Source organism: Macrosteles quadrilineatus, unplaced genomic scaffold (genome assembly GCF_028750875.1).
Source record: "Macrosteles quadrilineatus isolate MER2022 unplaced genomic scaffold, UCM_ALF_1.0 Scaffold_4__1_contigs__length_99947679, whole genome shotgun sequence".
Classification (NCBI taxonomy): Eukaryota; Metazoa; Arthropoda; class Insecta; order Hemiptera; family Cicadellidae; genus Macrosteles; species Macrosteles quadrilineatus.
The window spans coordinates 1,776,080-1,799,091 of NW_026542597.1; the positions used below are offsets into that span (position 1 = coordinate 1,776,080).

Consider the following 23,012-nt stretch of genomic DNA (forward strand, 5'->3'; position numbering starts at 1 on the left):
ATTAGAGCACATAACTGAATGTGAAGACACATTGTGTCTGAAGCAATAGACAAAAGGTAAAAAAAACACTAGTTTTTATTTGAAAAAAAAAACTAAATTACGTCATGGTGGGTAACGTGATAAGTCGTTAAGTACTAAGGTACGTTTTCTAGTTTGTGTATGCAAACAAGGAAAAAAACACTGGCGTTGGGATAGAATGTAAATAAAGTGTTCTCAGAGTATACAATTTTGTTGTCCTTTTACACATTAGAGTACGTAGTCTATTTTTGTACAATTGTACAAGTACGAAACCACAAAGAAATAAAACCTGAAAACATACGAACAAAAAAAGCTCGTATTAGGACAAGCAAAAAGTTAACATATCACATCAACGAATGTCATAAAACAATTCTTTTTTTCACCACACTACTGTGAAATTACCTGTTTCGTTACATGTTTATCACCTGCGATAATTCATCATTACATTGCTTACTAGGAAAAAAGAATGTTTACTTTCTTTTATTGGATTTTGCCCACGTAAAAAACCTAAGATTTGTTATTGTTTTGTCAACTGTGTCAATGTAGAGCAACCACTACTGTACAACCAAAATAATATCAATTTTTCAATTGAAGGCAAACCCTAAAAATGCTATAAGTTTTTAAATGTTCCTAACTGTATAAAAGAAATATCCATTGTCTGTTTTAATTAAGAAATTAATTAGTCTTTGTAGTGTAGCAAAAAGTAACGTTAAAACGTAAAACGTAAAAGTAACGTGTAGCGAAAGTGCGTCTATACATATTCTCGACCATTTTTTAAGTGTTCGATAAATCTCGCACTTCAGACATGGTCTCAAATATGTAATGACTTACTTTCTACTCTTGTTATGAAATACAATTCGTGTCCAATGTATGTGTTAGCTGTGTCCAAAATTAGAATATTTAACACTAATGTTAAAGCGGTCCTGCTTTATGCTTGTGAAACATGGAAAATAGACAACAAAATTACCTCCCAACTGCAAGTGTTTATAAATAGATGCTTGAGAAAGATAAACCGGATATGGTGGCCTGACAGAATATCAAACGAAGAACTTTGGAGACGAAGTAGCCAAATGCCAATCCATATAGAAATTAGAAGAAGAAAATGGAACTGGATTGGGCATACCTTAAGGAAACCAGATGGTGCAATAGAGAAGAAGGCCCTAACATGGAACCCTCAAGGAGCAAGGCGTAGAGGTCGGCCAAGAAACACTTGGAGGAGAACAGTTGAAAAGGAGGCAGCTACAGAGGGAAAGACCTGGGGGGAGCTCAGAAGACTGGCGGGAGAAAGACAGGCCTGGAGACGTCTCGTGGACGCCCTATGTTCCGATCGGAACGACAGGAATTAAGTCAAGTAAGTCATTTTTATAAAACTTTGTCAATATTGTTTTTTGTGCAAATCCAATCAGGCAAAAGGAAAATCGCTTAGTATACAGGTTTGCTGCGGCAAGGGTATTTTTGTTTATAAATTTAAACTACTTAACAAGTGTTTGTGTTAGGTGGTATAATACATCTCCCCGTTACGAAGCACGGGTACAGCAGCTAGCCATTATCTTAATTAGCGGTTGATTGTAATTAGGGTTTGTAAGAAATATATTCTGAAATTAACACGATGATTGTCGAAGTGCATGGATAGCAACGTTATTTACATTGACGAAGAATGATTACGTAATCCTATTGTAAAAAGTAATTAAAGAAATAAAAGAGTTAAGCACACAAGAATAGCTGAAAGAGGAATATGTAAAAGAGAAACACTTACGTAATAGAATTGGTTTTGCACGGTTATATACGAGATTGTAATAACATTCACACATGAGCGTTTTTCCATTTCCTACACCTCTCACCTTTACTCTTCACAGCGAGATAACTAAAGTAAAACACTACATTGCTCAATTGTTTAATACTGACGACAAAGTTAAATTGTGGTTGAGTAAGTTTGTGGCGAGCTTTTTAAATATTGCACGCTTTGACAATTAAGTATTGGACTTTGCTGTTTTAATACAAATAGAATTTGATACAACATAGACAAATATTGATTCAGAAGGCACAGGAAATCATTTGACCTTTTACTGTTCGTGTAGTAGACTGATTAAACTGCATTATATATACTTTAATTTCCACTAGTTAATTTATACTCGCGTGGGTTTGGAGATAACCTTTTTGACTACTACAATAGATAGCATATATCTTATATTTTTACAAGTTGTATCGTCAAATAATTATGTTCTCAATTGTAGTGAGATAGATTACTATACGAACTAGTTTCATTTAAAATAATGTTAATATTTACCTACGTAAGAAAAAATACATTTTTAAGTTTGAAGAGTGAGCAGTGCAAACAGTACCCAAAATAACTGTAAGAGAGAACTTTCGGGTTTGTAGGAACAATACGACATATTCCATAATTTATACCTTCGTAAACATTATTCCATCTAAAACCGGTTTGTGATTGTATAAATTAGTACCTTATGAATCAAACAATATTTTTTGGCCACTATCGATGATTTCACCACTGGAATTCTATCCTGCAGGGTAAAATATGATACGCTATTTTTCAACGGATCTTGATTTTGATTTGATATTTTCAAATTGGTACACCAGATTTTAGAAGTATTGTTAACTAATTTTCATGGAAATTAACACTTTTCTGTAGGGAATCCCCTTAGTCTTTTAGCAATAAAAAAAGTTAAGTTTTGCTGGAAGTAACTGATTTGAAGCACTCGGTGGAACCGTTGTAAATTCATGTTCGAGAAACCCGTCCCTTTTATTGTCTCCCAACTATTAAAGAAGTTTTTGGGAATTGGTTCCTCTCACTATAGCGTGTCCTATGCTGAGTCATCTCTTATACATATTGAGGCGTCCATGTTGAGATGTCACTAACCTTTGGTGTGAGGTAGTGACGCGACAATCGTGTCCAGCTTGGACGGGTTCAGGACGACGTTTTGTCGAACTGTTACTCCGCCCGTTCTCAGGGCAGACTCCAGCTGTAGAGCCACACTTGGCCACCAACCGCGCTCTGCAACAGAAACATACATTAAAACGCCATACACACTATTTATTACATAACATTCTGTGATTACTTGGTACTTACTTGTTAAACTATTAATTGGTCAGTGTTGTGTACCTACAATAGGAAGATAACACAAAATAATCATAAGTATTTATCAATATAACAAAGGAGAAGTGAAGGTTTATGGTAGAATTTTCACTTGAAAAATAAGGTGGTGGAGTTTTTAAACTTATCTCATCCACGTAAGAGTCAAAGCTGTGTATGGAACTTATCAATACAAGGGGTGTGCAATTCAGGAGCACTGCAATGGGTGAGGCGATTCAGCTCAAGCACTAACTATACCGATTCAGTTTTAACTGGGACTCGAACCCAAAACATCACTGCTTTGCTTAACAATCCGTCGTGCTACCAACTCAGCCACTGGCTTACTAGGTAATTGGAAAACAAATTAAAACATTTTGCAATCGGATCACTGAGTTATGCAATCATATATATACGCAATGTGTATACACATCATACCGTAAAGGTATACAACCTCGTTTAACCTTAAACAATACAAGTAATACTTAACAACCGAAACTAATGCTGTACAAAGTAATGATATTTTCGCTCATAGGTAAAGTGATTTCTTTCATAAATAAATATAGTTTCATAAAACACGAATATGTATATACAGTATCTCAATTCCCCAAATGCGGCTTCTTTAAGGATGCAAAAACGTAAAAAAAATAACCTATTTCGGTACAAGGTTACACACGCCCCTCATTCCGTTATAAAATCACCCTGCATCAATTCTTTTAATTTTAGATTTCTTAAAAAGTGATTTTGGAAACATTTCTATGGCACGATAGAAAAACATTATTATTTGTAAGATAAAAATATATACAATTTATTTATTAATTCTTATAACCTTATTTACCCATAAAATACCGATTATTCACTCACCTGAGGTGACGATGGAGGTGTGCTTCCACCGGAAGTGTTTAAATATTTCAGGTACAGCTGCCACCATCACTTCCGCCGGAGGAGACAGACGTACGAGGGGGTTGTCTTCCGTCGGGTGAACCACCTGAAAGTGACGACTTGATGAGGGATACTAAAATTTGACTAAAAACTAAAGTATTTAGTTTTACCACAAATAACATTAAATTCAATTTTCCAAGAAATTCATTTGACATAAAAGTGCAACGTCGAGAAATGATGCACTTTTACTGTAAAGCAAACTTCACACCAGATATAAATGCAATGGTAACAAAGATACATGATAATTTATTTTAAAACGAAAACAGACTCTTAAATCTGTTAAATAGTGCTCTATAAGCAATATAATGCATGAGATTTTACAGTGAAACAATAAATTACAATGAGAATATTTTAGCGGGAAAGTGCTGGTGGTGGCAAAGAGGGGTGTTGGTAATTTATCGCTGAATTGTTAATGGCTCTCTAAGTGTGCGGTGTATTATATGGAGTGTTATTTGTTAGAGTTTATGAACATTTTGATTGTTAAGTATACAAATCTGATCTGTACAATGGATAGAAAACACACTAACAGGAAACGATTGTCAAATAAATAAAAATGTTTAACGATTTTAATCCGTATTTTAAGGTGTGTTAGTAATTTAAAAATAATACAAAATTTTAAATTTTGTTAAAATGCATGTCTTTTCAAGTTAAAGAATACACCAAAGGGAACCGGCAACGCCAGGATATATTTGAAATATGGATAGTTTTTACTTTGCATGTAGGGAAAAAAGACTATTAAAATCATTATCTTTTAAAGCTGGTTAAAAAAAGTAAAATTGAATATCTTGGAAAACACATTAACCACAGCCAAATGTTTAGTTGTTCTTATGATATTTACATAGCTATAAGACCTTTTCATGACTTTACGAGCACAAAGATTGGATTGATATTAATAGTAAATTGTTGTTGTTATCAGTTTTCAACATCCCTAAATCTGGTTCCAGGAGAGATCTGAGTATTTTCTTTGATCGAGTCACAATTTAATATTACATGATAGCCTTCGTTAGTTCAACCAGAAACAAACATTTTAATTTAAAAAGTATGTGTGTATAATAATAATAATAACTCGCTTCAAACAGAGTCACATTCTATAGGCTGTCATAGTGTACTGTAAACATTCTCTATTTGTAAAATCGTATGGTAAATGGAAAACCGGAAACTGTACAGACCTGTAATCACCTGCATGTTGTTGATTTCCGTTGTTGCACAATGTATGTGGATAACGAGAGAGACAATTCAACGTTGGAAATGATGATGTAAAACTCTAACTTGTGTTATAGTTATAGAACAGTTGATTATTGTAAACAATGTAATAGTTGACTATTTTACAAAAGAAAAGAATATCTGAAATCCACATATTTCAACTGAGCAGTTTTAAGAAATGTATAGAAGGGGATGTAAGTGAATACACCAATCACGTTTTGTTTTGGTAGTAGCAGAATCAAATAAACTCCTTTAACATAATTTTGGATTAACATAATATACAAAATAAACTGTAGAAAACCAGGTGTGCATGACTCCCATTAAAAAAATGTGACGATTGTTTTACCATTGAAGTTGGTTTGAATAATTAATTTACTCCAGTACACTATGGTAAAATTTGAATAATAAAGAAGAAAATTTAGAGACAATATGCAGTTTTTATCAAATATTATGTTAGGAATTTTTCAACCTTAAGCACTTTAGTACTTAATAACTGTTTTGTAACATATCTATCCAACTTAAATAGAAAAGCAATAGCGTCTGGTATGGTTCAAAGAACTCAAGTTGATAATTCGAAAAGTTGTTTACAGCAACAGCAGAAGTGGCTTTGTCAACAACACTCAAGTCTGAACATGTTCAGATAGATCTATAAACTTAATCCATCAAATCTCTGGAAAGTTTCTGTCGAGCAAGTGGTGGCTGTCTTCTTTCATAATTGATATTTTGGTTGAAAGATATTTCATACGATTGTCAGCTTAGTGATGTATCGATCGGTACCGGTATTCGTTATGACAGATTTTCAAACTCGTAGACTGTTCTTTCCTCTGTTTATGAAGTATGTTTCCGTCGTATTACACGCTGAAGTAAATATACAATTAATTTCAAGTCCTTTGTTTGGTTACATTTTCTAACGGTTTAAAACTACAAACTGACAATACACAATTTCTAAAGGAAAGTGTTATGAAAAAATTATGTGTCACTCTAAGAAGTATAAAATAATTACGGCCTTATGAGGTTAACTATTATCATTAATCAAAATTAACAGTTTTATATATAAAGCACATTATATACATAAGTTTACCAGGGTGTTTATTCCCACTGCACAAATTGGATTACCAAATTTTTAATTATGTGAAGATATGTTAGCCAATAATGGAAGTCTTAGAACAAGATGTAGAAAACATAATTTTACAAAAGTATGAAATAAAAAAAAATACAAACTTTGGAACTAGATTTAATGTTGCAAACTAAAACCAGAAGACGTATCAAGTTGAATATAATTGAGTGACTTTACTAATAACACTTTACAATATATGTACTGAACTCGTTAACCGTTAGTTATAGGAGTTTTAAATTACGAGGTCCTAGAAATATAAATAGTAAAAGGCAGTAAAAAGGAAACAATTATTTAGTCAATGGAAGTACACGATTCAATAAAATTGCTCCAGAAAATTACGCCCTGCTATTAGACCAAACGGCAAATAAATATTTAATGCATAATACATATGCTTATTTGATGACAGTAATAATCGTTTAAACGTGCTACCCGATACACTGTAAGGTTTATATTCACTGTCAAGTTGAACGACATTATTTACTTGTTTATTTTTTTATTATTTTCTACCATTATAAAGGAAAGTATTTAGTTCAAAAATTTTCTTCATGTACCATTCAGTACATAACCTTACACAATAGAATAGTATGACAAACTATCTTTTAAAATCAACATGGCGGAAATAACAATGAATTAATTCCGACTTTAGACCAAAGTTAATTTGATTTAATTTCATTTATTTCAACGGCAAAATTGCCAATTTATACATGTACAATTCAAAATAGACATCATACTGTGCAACAAATTTCACAAGCAAAAGCAAAGAACAAAACGTTTAACAATACAACAAAGGAAACAATAACAGATCAGTCAACGAGAAATATCAATACATACAATAACAAAGCAAACAATTGAAACAAGAACAAAAACAGAACAATAAATTACAATAAATTAATTTTTCAATACGATAGTAAACGCAAATAATAGGACTAGTATGAAAAATGGGGGAAAATTGCAAGTTTTGACTAGAAAATGCCTAAGATACATTGCACGATCAAACAACGCCTTATAATTTAATTGTATGTTCATGATGGGATTATTAAAACCAAAACTTTTGCTGGCACATAAATTAATTTAAAAATTTTAAATATACATTTATTTGCAAAATCTCTGTTATCATAATGTTAACTTATTGAATATTAAGACATGAAGGAAGATTGCTCACGTATTAATTGAATTAAGACTAAAATAGACGTTTTCTATAAATAAATGTGTAAGCTTGTCGCCATGGCAACCAAAAGAAACGTTCTATAGTGTAATTTAAAGAAATAAGCTGTGTAGGTGAGTCAATAGATTGCTAGGAAAACAACACAAATGGAGAGAGTCACATTTTAATAATTCCTATATACATTTCTGTTCAACTATGTGTAAAAACGTTCTTATATTTTTTAAAAACTTCAACTTTAATCTAGCATTTTTTGTGAGGAACAATTCACACCTTGGTCTTGTTACTATCTGATTTCGACCTTCTGTTATGCAGCAACATAATTGATAAGAAAACGAAAAACGTCCGTTATGAAGACATACATTAAGATGGTATGACCATATCAAGAAGAATGTGTGGAGGAGGAAGAAACCCGGATGGCGGAGTACTGTATATAGAACAGTGGAGGAGGCTAATGCACGAAGAAAAAAAAAACTGACTTGTGACGCCCCAAGTAAGTAAAAAACATGACAGAAAACATAAAGGAGGTACATTGGAGAAATTACTTATGGCAAAAGTTATATTTTTCAGCAGTAGTTAATGAATATGACTAATCTATTTTGAATTGTTTTGTTGGATTTTTGGATTTTGATTATGATCTTATATTTTATATGGTTATAATAATGAAGGTAGTATCTGTAAAAAACTTTGGCCACTGCGATCTTATATCCAGCATGACCATTACAACTGTAAATTGCAGCTTAAATACCACACGTCATCAAGCGTGTGGATGATGAGATCATCATCTGACGTCATCAGCCTAACAACGCAACGATGGCGGTCATCAGGCCTGCCAACACTAACCATCTCGGCAATTAATGTCAGACATTTAAGGGAGTTTCATTAAAATAATATTTTTCTGGTGAAATATGATGAACAGTAACACCTTCCTTACATGGTTATTTTGTTAGCTGTATTTTTGTGGTGAACGCGTTTAAAATTGGAACTCGTTGATACAATCTTAGAGGGCATTTGTTTTAAAACTGTGTGTCCATTGAATTCTCTATTGTCTCTAAATTAGTTTTGACCTTACTAGGTATTTTCTTAATAAGTTAAATTAAAAGTTGATAAATTGAAACTAAAAACAACAATGTAAAAACAATAGAACGCTGTAATAGATTCTGCCAGCTTACTGCAGCAAATTAACTTCCTTATACCGAGAGGAACCTGTACTTTTGGATACCTTCTCTCACGCGTATCTACCAATAAAACTATTTCTTCGATAATTGTTGATTGGCCAGAGCAAAGCGTCTTGAAAATGAAGTACATCAATCATTCAGGTCAGCTGCAATTTTGACTCTTCCCTCACTATACATCCTTGAGACCCTTTCATTTGTAAAAAAACATCAGTCATTATTTACCACCAACATTAACTCCAGTACATATAACTTACGCACATCATACAACTTAAACATTCCCGTCCATTCAACTTCATTTTTCCAACATCATCTTCTGTACAATGGAATTAAACTTTTTAACCAACTTCCTCAACATCTAAAGCTGGAGACTGATTTGCTCAGGTTTAGGAGAAAACTTAAACAAATTTTGGTTGAAAATGCTTGCTACAGAGTCCGCGATTTTTCCACTGTCATGTAGTCAGTGATTTCTGTCTTGTTAGATTTACTAGAAGGTCAAATTGTTTTAGTTAATAGAGTTTTTATATTTTATCTTTTGTACATTTCATTACAAACTTGACTATTCCAATGCAATGTAATTTTGTAATTCTGGAATAAAGAACTTATGACTTATGACTTATAAGTATTTACTTCGATGAAATGAAGTAGCATCAGGAGTTAACCTCTTCAATAATCAGTTGCAATCTTAGATAAGATAAAGCCTCTAACCTTGTCTTTCTTATGACGGTTTGATACATCCATACAGTTTTTGATTGTTACTTATAATCATAGCATTTACTTTCGTAATTGTTTCATAATAGATTATCGATGATACTGTCCCAATTGGCTTACTGCCGTTATAGATTATTATAATTAAAAAGTTTTGTTAAAACAGACTATTTCGTTGATTTCAAAATGATTTCATCGCACTTAATCTGAACTATAATTTTATATTATATATCTTTTTGTAAGGAGTTCAACACTTTGTTGCCATTATTTAATAATGTATGTTTAATGTTTGTTGCCAGTATTTGTAATATTGCTATTAATGCCTTGTTGATTTTATTTTGTTGTTAGACTGTGGGCGATTCATGCTTATGCTGGTGTTGTGTGCAGTGGAAATTAACTTATTCTGTTATTGTATCTAGAAAATATTTAGTGCTTTTAAAATGATGTACCCTTTGATATAAATGAATACATAAAATATAGTATTAAATATAATGCCGTTTAATGGTGAAGTCAAAACACTAATTTCTACACTTCGTGAGGTATATTTTCATTCCCACTAATTCACATTGAAACATTGATACACTGATAACTTTTCCTCTCTATTGCTTAAACAGTGTGAAACGACTAAGTGTTCATTTGATGATACTGTACAAACGAAGTACTCAAAATAATCATTTATTGTCTAAAGATTAAACCTTTTCTCCTTAATATTCATCATCGAAAACATTTATAAACTGATGAATTCTTCTGTAACGATGTTGATCATGAGATTGGTTCGTAAAGTTGTGACGTGTCAACCGTCACCGCTATATCACTTATCATACGTCACAAACTTCTTATCAGTTCCAAAGTTTTGGCTTTGTCACAAGTTGATTTTAAAGTTAACATTAGCAATTTTGATAGTATAAAAGTCTTTTTCTTACTCTATTTTGTTCCTTTTATATGCCATAGCCTAAGAAAAAAAATGTCAAAACTATTTAGTTTTTACGAATTTTCAAGTGCATGCAATATTTAATATTAATCATTTCTTGATCAGCATTGTACGTTTTATTTTCCATATGTTCAATGTACAAATGTAAGTTTTTTTCGAACAACCTAACATAGTATTTTTATAACTCTATCATGACGGTTAACACAAAAATGGTTGGAGCTTTATTAAAGTTTTAAACATTTATTTTAAAATAATGATCCTTGCAATTACTGTAGAAAGGATTGTTTTAATACCTTTTGAACAGAGCGTAAGTATAAAGTTTTAATATAAGAGTATTTCACACTAATGTTAAAGTATGGTAACTGATATTATTGGATTTTTAATCGTATTACGAAGTGTTTTAGGCACGCTCAAAATAACGAACATTATAGACTTATAAACACTAAAAAACACTTATAAACGTTAAATAATTACGTGTAAGGGACTTAGAATACTACTTTTAATAAACTAACTGCAAACCTAGAGCCTAAAAGTCATCAAAGAGATTATATTGGCGAATTGTGGTATTAAATACCTAACGTCATCATGTGTACAGGCTGTGAGATCATCAGTAACGTCATCAGCTTAACAACGAAATAATGACGGTCATCAGGACTGCCAACACAAACCATGAAGCAGATAAATATAAAGGATATACATTTCGGTACTATTGGAACCTGAACACTTTTAAATCCACTAGTGCCGAATTGTTTTTTATAGCGTCCAACAGTGCCGAAACAAGTTTAAAATCGTCTAACAACATCGAACGAGTTCGGCACTATTGCATTCTGGACTATTGGACTTATTTTGCTTTCGGTACTAATGGATTCGGTACTAATGGACCAAACCATAAATGTCAAACATTTAGGTAGGTTTAATTTTATATCAGGTATCGTGGCCTTCACTGTTACCTGGAAGTGTAAGGTTCCGAAGGTCTTTTGTTTATGAGGTGTTTTAAATCAAGTAGATTATTAACTTTTGATTTACTTGGAAAGGAAAGAAAATATAGGTACTTGGTAAATTTTTCATTAGAAATAAAATGTAAACAATTATTGGTCTGATTCAAATTTGTTACATGTTGTTGTATGTTCTGTACATGCTTTACAGAACATTTAACGGTGTACATATTCAAAGTAAAATTAATAAAAATACCCCCGCCGCAGCAAACCTGCAGAGTAAGCGAATTTCAACTTGTCTGATTACATTTTTACTGAAATATTTCCATAAATAAGAAATATTATTCCCTATTTAAATAACATTAGATTTAACAAGTGCCTAGGTTTGCTGCTACGGGGAAGGTAAAAAGTGTTTTTGACCATACATCAATAGTATAGGATGAAATAAATAAATTTGCCAAATTTTATCAATATATACCCATAAACAAGTAAACTACAACAATTTTCATTTTCTCCATAAGAATAACATGGGAATTTTTAATTACACTATTTTTGAATTTTCTCCGTGACCGTTAGGCATACAACAGCGCTTCAATATACTAAATTATTTCTTTTTTTAAGCTCTACAAAATGTTTTAGAAAGAAATCGCAAAATTTTTTGTTTTTAGGTTCAAAAATGGGAAAAACCCATTTTTACCCCATGAAACCCCCTATAATCCCCCGTTCCCATGGTCCGATTATGCTGGATCGCGAACTCGTTCGAATAAACGTAGGTTTACACGTTTGTACCAAATTTCATCAAAATCGGATCATTTTTGCTCGAGTTATCGCGCTAACGGACACATATATATATATATAAATATATATATGAATATATATATAAATATATATATATATGAATTTGAACGGATGGTGTTTTTGGCCTCTAGGGACCTCAAAATGAAAAATTAGATCGGTCTCGGGTCCAGGTCTTACCATGAGTACTACGGTAATAGCTTATTCCCTATATGGGAAATTCGCTAAAATATTTCGTTAATCAATAAGAAAAAGTATTGTGGGAGAACTTTAATCCTAACAAACACAATAAAAAAAAAATATAAATTAATATCTACATTACAGTATGATTTAAATACAATTTAAGTTTTGATAACGAACTGTCTAAGTTTACGTTTTACTGATAAATAAATATTTTGACGCAGAAGAATAAAATCATGCAATGACTTAGATTCACGCTTCTCTAACAAAGTTATAACTTCAAGATTGGTTCGTAAACTCGTGAGATGTCAAACCGCCGCAAATATCACATATCACACATCACAAACTTGCCCCAAACTTTTAGTCATAACCAAAGTTACATTTTAGCCAGAAGTCACTTGGGAGATTTAAAGCAGCGTTAATGTATTGTGTTATAGGACATTTTAAATTCTTAATAAATAAGTTCGATCCTGACAACTTTACAAGAAATCAGTTACATTTTTAGCAATAAAAATTATAATAAACACCATAAAAAAACACATTTTAATGATTAATAATTCCAAAAAGTTATTACTATTTCGTAATAACATAACGTAGTAACATTTCGTAAATATATTTCGAATATATAGATTTTAATTACCAAAGAAACAAAATAGCCAGTATATTGCTAAAGAGGCGTTTTTGAAAAAAATATTCTTGTCATTAGTTTTATTTTAACTCATTAAAAGTATTTCTAATTTGTTTGTACTTACTTACGGGCCACCTTGTATTTTAGAACTGTATTTTCCAGAAACATAGATGTCGAACACAAAACCATACTTACACACAATTAACGAACACAACACAGGATGTAAACACATAAACATGTGGAATACTAACATGTTTTGATTCTGCGTTTTGACGCTTGCAGGATATACGGTCTATATGTTATCAACGAGAATTTACTTTATAAAACATTTAAAATTGAAAATTACTGAAAAGGATTATCATTATGATGAAAATATAAAATATATCTGTTCATTAAATACATACAAGTAACAAAATTGACCTTTTGAAATCGGGAAGTAGATTCCAAATCATTCAAATTTGTTAGAATAAATTTTGAAACTTTTCTTAAATATGGTTGGGGAACAAAACGTTTATTCGTAGGATCCTTATTGCGCTATATTTATATCTGACTTATATGACTTAAAATAATTCATATAGTTATGTTTTCTAATACTCAAGTTATATAAGACATTATATTACACAACCTATATTGCTAGAGCTTGCTTTAAAACAAATTTATCGAAAGTATTTCCTTTGTATTTTTTTTAAATAAATTGATTTAAGTTTGTCTAGGTAACTAAATAGTTATAGTGTTTTCATTTAAATTCGGAGGTTACTAGATCGATTTCTTAAGCGACACTTTGTCACTGGACTGCCAAGAAGTTGTGCTTTCTAAGAAATAAACGGTGATATATATAGCAAAACCAGCGATTGAGCTGCCCATCATAAAATAAAACATAAAACATACAATTTTGGCTTAGAGAGACGATCATAATTAGACTACCGGTACTTTATTTTGAAACAAACATTGTAACAAGTTTTCATGATAAAAAACTTAGTACAATATATAGTCTAAGTTTGTTGAAACACAGCATAAAACATTTATGTTTCTATGGTAGATATCTCAAGACCAATCAATTGTTCATGTGAACGAAGACGCCAATACGTCTGTGTGGCGTATTTATGTCTCTGTATAACTTTATGCTTCTTTCGTTGCCTGTTGGGCAAGTTTACTTGCGTAAAATCTGCTTTACAACAATGTAGAACTGCGGTCTTCTTTACATTTACACAGGATAATTGGATATTAATATATAAAGTAAACATGTCTGATATACGATAGGACCCATACAATTTTATACAAAATGCACGTCATTATTTTGTTATATTTTCTTTGGTTCTAAACTATTTATTTAAACGTTTTTCAAAACCTCAGTAACAGGTAAAACTAGAAAAGTGTATCAGTTGACTTTTTCTCATCCTCACATGTATTGGGATACTTATTACGTTGAAAGTAATACCAATACGTAAAGTCTTAGTCATGAGCGGTATAGGCCTGCCTGCGTTGTAATTTTGTAGAAAACTGTGTTATTTATTTATTGATGTTCTTATTTGTTTAGCTATTTTAAGAAGCATCTAATTTTACATCCCGGACCTACTCTACTACCCAACTCTAAACTAGTAGATTAGGAAAGAGTGATATAGTTGATTGCTGAAGAGAAAAGTGATATTATATTAATCACTGAAGTGTCATTTAAAACAGAGAAAAATTATCTTTTAGTGAATGCTAGTCTTTTGTGCATTTTCGTTTTATCCGTAACAGCCTTTTAGGTGACGTTAGTACTCCTAAGAACCTTACTGCAAAACACCTCATCCTTAATGTCACTCCCAAAAAGGAATGAAATTTTCCATCTAACATTTATTCACTTAAAGGTATTCCGTTTTTTTTTGATGATCAATCTTTACTAGTCTCGATGAGTCCCTCATTTCGATTGAAAAAGTTGTATTATTCATCGCAATAAATACATGATTGAATCGATATTAACGTTTTTGGTGATCAGACCTTAGTGTTATTATAAACATGAAATAAATTAATATTTAAATGCAAGTAAAACCACTATTTCTCCTAAAAAATATGAAAAGATGAACATTTCAGAATTGCAGAGAATCAAATGACGTAAATATCTGACTCGCCAAAGTTGATATTCATGTTATATACGTACCTATACAACTTGTGACAAAGATTCATCGTAACTGATTGATTTTTTAAAGAGATTAGGCAATGCACAATAATTTGGTTGGAATACGTGGCATAATGAAAAGCCCTTTAACCCTTAACTAGCTTTGAGTAATCTCTGTATTATACACCCAAGGCAAAAAAAAAATAAATAAATAAAAAAAAGTAAAAAAAAATAAAAAAAATTAAATAAAAGGAAAAGTCAATAATTAGGGGTGTGTAATTTATTTTAATTAGTACATACAATTTATCCTTTGTGTATAAAATACAAAATTGTCACTCTTTGAACGCAGGGAAGGGTTATGAGAATAGTTTTGCTTGTTTAATGATGCATGACGAGTTAATTAGTAACCGGAAAACAACACTCAAGATATTATGTAAAGGGATAAATATTATGCTTTGAAATTATATAAAACTTTGTTTTAAAGGGATTTGTATAACTTAAACGAGATTAACTTTGACTTTAATTGACTGTTCTCTAAATAATTTAAATTACATTCAACGAGTACCATGATTTGCTGCTACAGTGAAGGAAAAATGCTTTTGTTGTAAAATGTATTATAGTGTAAAGTAAATACAGGCGTTTCGAAACTCTCCCGAAGCTCCGTGGGCATGTTCCTTAAGTCAAAACATACCAAAACTATCATATAAACATATGCCATATCTCTCTTCATTTTCCGTCTGTCAGTGTTTATGTATTTTTTTTAACATATCCTCCCATTATCCTGAAACGACTTAAGGTACGAAATTCCAACTTGGTACCTGTATGATGACTAATAGGAAATATGTTTTCGCAAAGCATCAAGTTTCTACTTAGTATAATTGTCACAATATACTTATTCATAAATTAACAAACCACATAACGGTTAATTTTTACCCTTAAGATTTTTAAATATCCAATTTTTTTAAATATTTTCTGTAAACTTTAACCGTAAAACAACACTTTGATAAACAAAAACCGTTTCTTAAGCTCTTCACGATAGTTGTAATGCAAATTAGGAATTTTCTTGGAGGAGGGTTGGTGCCTATGTTGGTACCTTACATAGACAAACGCACACATGATAAATTGTAATGAGTGATCTTTGATAAATGCAGTGGTTCTAAACTTTGGCCTTGCTATGAGTACCAAGCCTTTCTGTTTTATTTTGAGAGTTAAGAAAGAAAGACGTAGTAAAAATTAAAAATAGGAAGTATACTTACAAGTAAAAATATAACTATATGATTTAAATTCACTTTTGTAATTTAAACCACATAATGTTCTTATGCACCCCTCTCTCTAGTTAACATTCATAAATTTATTATTCCCATTAAGTTTTTGTTGCTTATCATGATTGGTACATTACATGACAGTGGCTTGAATTCTGGCAAAATTCGCTAAAAGTAAATATAAAAAGCCGTATTATAAATCTATACTATGGATCATATTTGAACAAATAGAAGAGGGTAAAAACTGAGCTGAAAGTCCACATAGGAAAATAAAATTATGCTACACATAAATTCGTTCCATTGACAAGGCGGCCCCTAAAACATAGGTCTGTTAAATGTACAATACTGTGGGTAACTGCAATATGTTTTTAACGCAAACATTTAAGATTTATTAACTAAATTCAATGCAGTATAAAGCTACTGTATAAAAGTAATGTATCTATCTATATATTAATAGGCAAGCATGTTTCTTTAAATCCTTTTTTCTCAGCTCGTGTGAATCCACGCATAAATCTACGCATACTGTTAGAAAGATGTTTTCCTGTAGATGTGCAGAATAGAATCCCTTTATAAATTAAAATAGGCTCAAAAATAAGCACAAAAAATGAGTTTAAAATTTTGAAAAAATTAACATGGATCTTATCTGTTGCCATGCTGGTGACGAAATAACAACTAAATATAAACAGAAAATCAAAACAAATGGAAGAAACTCCAATCACATGTTTTATTTACAGTGTGGGGTGAAAATAGAGAGTCTGTACATTACATATTTTTGGTTGAGTTTCGACCACTGGACGACCTCTAGTTTCTTTTTAATAGGAAACCCTTAGTAATAATTAAATCTATCTATCTATATATTAATAGGCAAGCATGTTTCTTTAAAACCTTTTTTCTCAGCTCGTGTGCATCGTAGGGAAAATCTACGCATACCGTTAGAAAGCTATTTTCCTGTAGGTGTGCAGAATCCCTTTATAAATTAAAATAGGCTCAAAGATAAGCACAAAAAATTAGTTTAAAAATTTGAAAAAATTAACATGGAATTTATGGGTTGCCATGCTGGTTACGAAATAACAACGAAATATGAACAGAAAATCAAAACAAATGGAAGAAACTCAAATCACATGTTTTATTTACAGTGTGGGGAGAAAATAGAGAAGTCTGTACATTACATATTTTTGGTCGAGTTTCGACCACTGGACGACCTCTCGTACTTATTTAATACGCAAGCAGGTTTTTTGTGACAATTACTCCTCCGAAACTACTGAACCAATTGACATGTTTTTGGTGTCATTGGAAAGAGCGTAACGTGAAGTTGTGCAGGAAACTTTCTTTTTAAGGAAATAATTAGAGAGTGAGGCCCTGGGGCCCTTTAAAGTTTCGTATCTATCCATAAGATTAACATGGGAAACAAAATTTGTCATGGAACTCCAGCTGTTGTCAGAAATTAAGAGTGAAATATTTATTGATGGTATCCATGGTAACAAAGAACAAACCTACAAAATTTTAAAATGTAAACAAGCAGAACTAACTGTCAAATTAATTTTGATTTCACAATTCCACACAGCTGGTTCAAACATATTCAATACTGCATGATTATTAGAACAGGAACGGTAGGTAGTGCGTGGAACAAGCAACATATTACCTATTAATCTTTCACTTCCGGAGACCAGCACCATACTTTGGGAATCGACTAAATACATGTAAAAGAGTGAAAATCAGCCGGGAGGCAAGCTTTAAAATAATTAGGTCACGGGCAGTGACGTCATCAAAATGGCCGCTCAGCTAATAACAAAAATGTCGCATATCTCGTAAACCGCGAAACCGATTTTATTTGAAAGGTCTAATCATTATCTATAAAAAAGGTTATTACACCTTTAGCGGTTAAACCAACGGTTTCTTTGTATTCTAGAAAATATTAATTTTTTACGCACCACAAAATGGATTTTTGCATTTATCATTTGGAAAAATTAAAATAATACAAATTTACTTTCCACCGTTGAATCCAGCATTAAAAGATGAACAATTTAGTATTTTGAATCATCACTCTATGTATATTGGTTACCGAGATATTGTAAGTAGTAAACACAGAACACTCTGTCCCCCATGTTATCCTTATGGGAAAAATAACATTCTATATCTCAGTTATTTTTTAACGTATCTTAATACAACTTGGTATGTGATTTCACCTAGTTAAGCTACTTGATAATGACTATAAAATATTTATATTTTACATTTACACGACAGCAAACCTAAATACTCATTTCCCATGTCATTCTTATCGCGAATTTTTATGCATGATTATTTATGAACATATGTTGACAAAACTTGACGTTGAGCTTAATTTTAATTAATTATCTAAGCATTTGAAATTCACTGAGTATGCAGGTCTACTGCAACGAGGGTTTTATAAATATTAGTAATTTTATTTTGGGAAATATTTTTCCCTGGGTTGGTCAGACTGATAACCGATAAGATATCTGATAGCAATTTGTCGCAATTGTTGAATAAGAAACGTGATAAAATCCTTATTAACGTGTTGTTTTTGTTCTTTTGAGTTTACATTTTTCTAATAACTTTCATATAGGGTTTGACGTCTTTTGTGCTTTTTAAAACATAGTTATTGATCGTTTAGATTTTTAAAGTGGTTACCCGAAGAATATAATATTCATAGTAATTTTATTTTTGGGTAAAAATCTTTTGGGCTTTTCAAAACATAGTTATGAATTGTTTTTATGTGGCTACCCTACCTGAAGAATAGCGCATTTCAGGCTTTGGACTGTGGATTCCTCACTTAAACATATTATTACATATCATTAGACTGTTTATTAATCTTTGTATTTAACTGAAGAATAGTATGAAATACGGCTTGGCGTCTCTGTTATTTCCCTTTAACAAATTAAAACATTTTAATACGTGAAGCCGTTTTTGTTAACACTACTCCTCCCTTATTTGTGGGCCAATTTCAACGTTTGAGGTGTCAAAAGATTTGTCTCAATTTCTAAGAAAAAACCCACGCCTTGATAGTATATTCTGGGATGAGAATCTCCCCCAGACAAATTCCGAAAATAATTTAGACGGAGGAACGAACTATTTCAAGACAAGATTAAGTAGCACTCCATTTGATATAAAATCCACTTGCAAAATACTAAAAACTTGCATACTCAGGGAATTTCAAATACTTCGATAATTAATTAAAATTACGCTTAACGTCAAGTTTTGACAGCATATGTTGTAATGAAGTGTTTAAGAAGGTCAAGGTTGGGTGATGTAATATGGGCTAAAACACCAAAGCACCGAGGAATGGTGCTCAGTGACCCGAGGGAAAAGTACTGAAGGAAAGTGATTAGGGACAAGTGCCCAGTACTTTCGGCCGGGGGCGGATACTGGGTACTTGCCCCCACTCTCCAAGCATCTTACGGGATACGACCCTATACAAGGAGCATTCTTGGGGGACTTCGACATGTTGGGCCTCCGGGCCCGACCCCATCGGTAGGGGCCACCGGTGGGGTATGCACTAGAAGCTTGTTGAGCCCCGGCACCCCCGCACTAGAGGCGTGCTGAGCCCGGTACACCCCAGTACTAGAAGTGTGTTGAGCCCTGGAACCCCCGCAGTAGAGGCGTGTTGAACCCCGGCACCCCAAGAGGCGTGTTGAGCTCGGTGCAGCTGTTTGACGTGTTGAGCCCCGGCATCCGTTTTATTTCAGTTTAAGTCCCCGGTGGCCAAAAAAGCTGCCTCCCGGGTCCATGGATCCGTCTGGAGGGGGATGAAGAGGCACACTTCCACTATTTAAGAAGAGAGAGAGAGTTGTCTGGGAGAGACGGCAGTCTGCATCTGCCAACGGAACGGGCAAAACCGACTGTAGCTGCTGCGTTTGGGATAGTAACCCACTCAGCATTTTCCGAGACGGAGCCAGTTGGAGGACTGCAGGAGCCGTGTCGATAGGACTTCTGTGAGTCGCTACGACGGGACAGCGTCAACCGGCGGGACGATCGAACAATGCTGCGGGACGGCGGGAGCGGTACCGCTTTAGTGTGGGTGCTCACATTTCACACCATGTGTTTTAAAATCCCGCGCGAGAATTCGTCCTGCCACCTTCCCGCTCCCGCCGCTTTCCCGCTTCGGTTTGGACGGGCCTTCAGGAAGGAGAACCAACGTGGGGAATCCAGGACAGCAAAACAGGACAGAGGGGTCTCGAGCCGATCGACCAAGAGGTCAAGGGACCGCCTAATAGATTGCGCTGGACTATGGGGTTTCGAAGTAGAAGTCATTTGTCAATAGTTTTTGTAAACAGTTCTGAGAAAAATAAATGTATCATAATTCCTACAACTGTTCAGTAAATCTGAGTCCTGAAAACTCCCGAAAAGGTCTAAAGCTAAAGGAAAAGCTGAGAAAGTACGGGTGTAGGCACATGCACCAGGCTGTAATCCTCTTAATCACGGTCGGTTGACCTGTCAGTTCTAGGTTCGTGTCGAACGCTTCCGCATCATAAGTACCGTGCATAGCCGAACTGTTCGCGGCAAATTGTTAGCTCTATTACTGTCGCTGTAAAAACGTATCGTTTGTAGGTTAAATTTAAATTTAATTTAACTGTCATAACCTAACCAAACTAACCAAACTTGCTGATAATTAAAAATCGAATGAAGGTTTAATAGAAAAATAGTTCTGTTCATAAAATAAAACTACAAATGCCTAAAATTCATTTTTATAATTTTTAAATTGTAAAATTAAACTGTCAGAACCTAACCAAACTTACTGATATTGAAAAAATCGTACAAAGGCTTACTAATCGAAAAATATTTCTGATCATAAAATTATAAACGCCTTAAATTCTAACAAAAGATGTACAGTTAAGAAGTAATCGCAATCTAAGCGAAATCTTGGACAAAAAGTTAACGCCTTCGGCGGGATTCAGAATTCTCGATTCCCCACCCCTCCTCCGGTGACCACCACCCTCAGGCCATAAAGGATTAACCCAAACAAAGATCTGGGCCGCTGTCCGTCTCCCGAGAAAGTACAGTACAATGTTCATAAATAATCATGCATAAATATTCACCATATGAATAATATGGGAAATGAGTATGTAGGTTTGCTGCCATGTAAATGTAAAATATAAATATTTTATAGTCATTATCAAGTAGCTCAACTAGGTTAAACCACATACCAAGTTGTATTAAGATACGTTAAAAAATAACTGAGATATAGAATGTTATGTTTCCCATAAGGATAACATGGGGGACAGAGTGTTCTGTGTTTACTACTTACAATATCTTGGTAACCAATATACATAGAGTGATGATTCAAAATACTAAATTGTTCATCTTTTAAAGCTGGATTCAACGGTGGAAAGTAAATTTTTATTTTTTTAATTTTTCCAAATGATAAATGCAAAAATCCATTTTGTTGGGCGTAAAAAATTAATATTTTCTAAAATACAAAGAAACCGTTGGTTTAACCGCTAAAGGTGTAATAACCTTTTTTATAGATAATGATTAGACCTTTCAAATAAGATGTCATACGTCAAAATCGGTTTCGTGGTTTACGAGATATGCGACATTATTGTTATTGGCTGAGCGGCCATTTTGATGACGTCACTGCCCGTGACCTAATTATTTTAAAGCTTGCCTCCTGGCTGATTTTCACTCTTTTACATGTATTTAGTCGATTCCCAAAGTATGGTGCTGGTCTCCGGAAGTGAAAGATTTTTACACTTGTTCCAGGCACTAAGGGATCATAAACATTAATCAAATATGTCACTCGCCCGTATCATTTTTGTCTATGCCCGAATGTAAACATTTAACATAGATTAAATGTAACTGTCAAACTATATGTTAATGTCATTAGTATGGAATTCTTTCAACATTATTTGTTGATCGAGTTTGTTTCAATATTTTTGAGCTGCTGTAATAATATTTTACAGGAAATAATTGTTAGATAAATTCATGGATATAAGTAATAAGATTCTTCAATCTTTGCTGTTATTAAAATTGTGTATCCGCAGCATACCTTCAGACTAAGCGAATTTCCATTTACCTGGCTTAATTAATACAAAGATTAATTATTCCCTTAAAATGGTCATTTTTTTCCTATTTCCATAACATTAAGTTAATTTTAATATGAGTACTTAAGTTTGCTGCTACAGGGAAGGTAGGTGTGGTTTTGTTGAAATGTTGATAGCTAAGTATGATTGTTATTGGTTTGCAAATCCTGTAATAGGTACTTTACAATTGCTCGAATTCGAGCAACATGTACACTAGTTACTAATACAAACATAAAAATAAATTAAAATATTAAATTATTAGTTGCAAATAACGGAATTGTAACATTTGTTATTATCGAGAAACCTAAGAGTTTGATTGAAAATGTTTTTGTAGTTTATGCAATATTGAGATTACAGTCACTAATGATGCAGGTTTAAGGTATTTTTGACCACAATGTCGTTTTCATAGCAATTAGGTAAAATAACAAAGTGGTAAAATACGATAGGTTAATTAAAGAATTTTTAATAACACGATCTAGCTTTTGGAGTTCTTGGTTTTAAGGTCTCCGATAGATGACTCATCTCCTTTTTGCAAATAGAATTTACTCTACTATTTGACTTTGAACCAACGGTAGTTAAACAGCCTTTATGTACTCTTATCATAAATACAGAGTCAAATTGATAAGTTGGGAAGCGCAGTTCCTCAGTAGTTTCTGCAGTTAAGTTGTCAAACTTTAAATTGCCGCTGTTGCAAGTATTAATCGTCCTGTTGGATTTTCTTCTTTCATCTCA

The 23,012-nt window shown here is 32.8% G+C and overlaps 1 protein-coding gene across 1 annotated transcript in view; it reads right to left on the reverse strand.

The window, feature by feature from the left end:
* LOC128991676 (retinal guanylyl cyclase 2-like) overlaps positions 1-23,012 on the reverse strand; it is a 104,460-nt gene that overhangs the window by 37,235 nt on the left and 44,213 nt on the right. Inside the window, exons 3-4 of the mRNA XM_054414770.1 lie at positions 3,971-4,094; positions 2,897-3,031 (exon numbers count right to left, since the gene is read on the reverse strand). Coding sequence (XP_054270745.1) covers positions 2,897-3,031; positions 3,971-4,094 — 259 coding nt within the window. The remainder of the gene's footprint in view (positions 1-2,896; positions 3,032-3,970; positions 4,095-23,012) is intronic.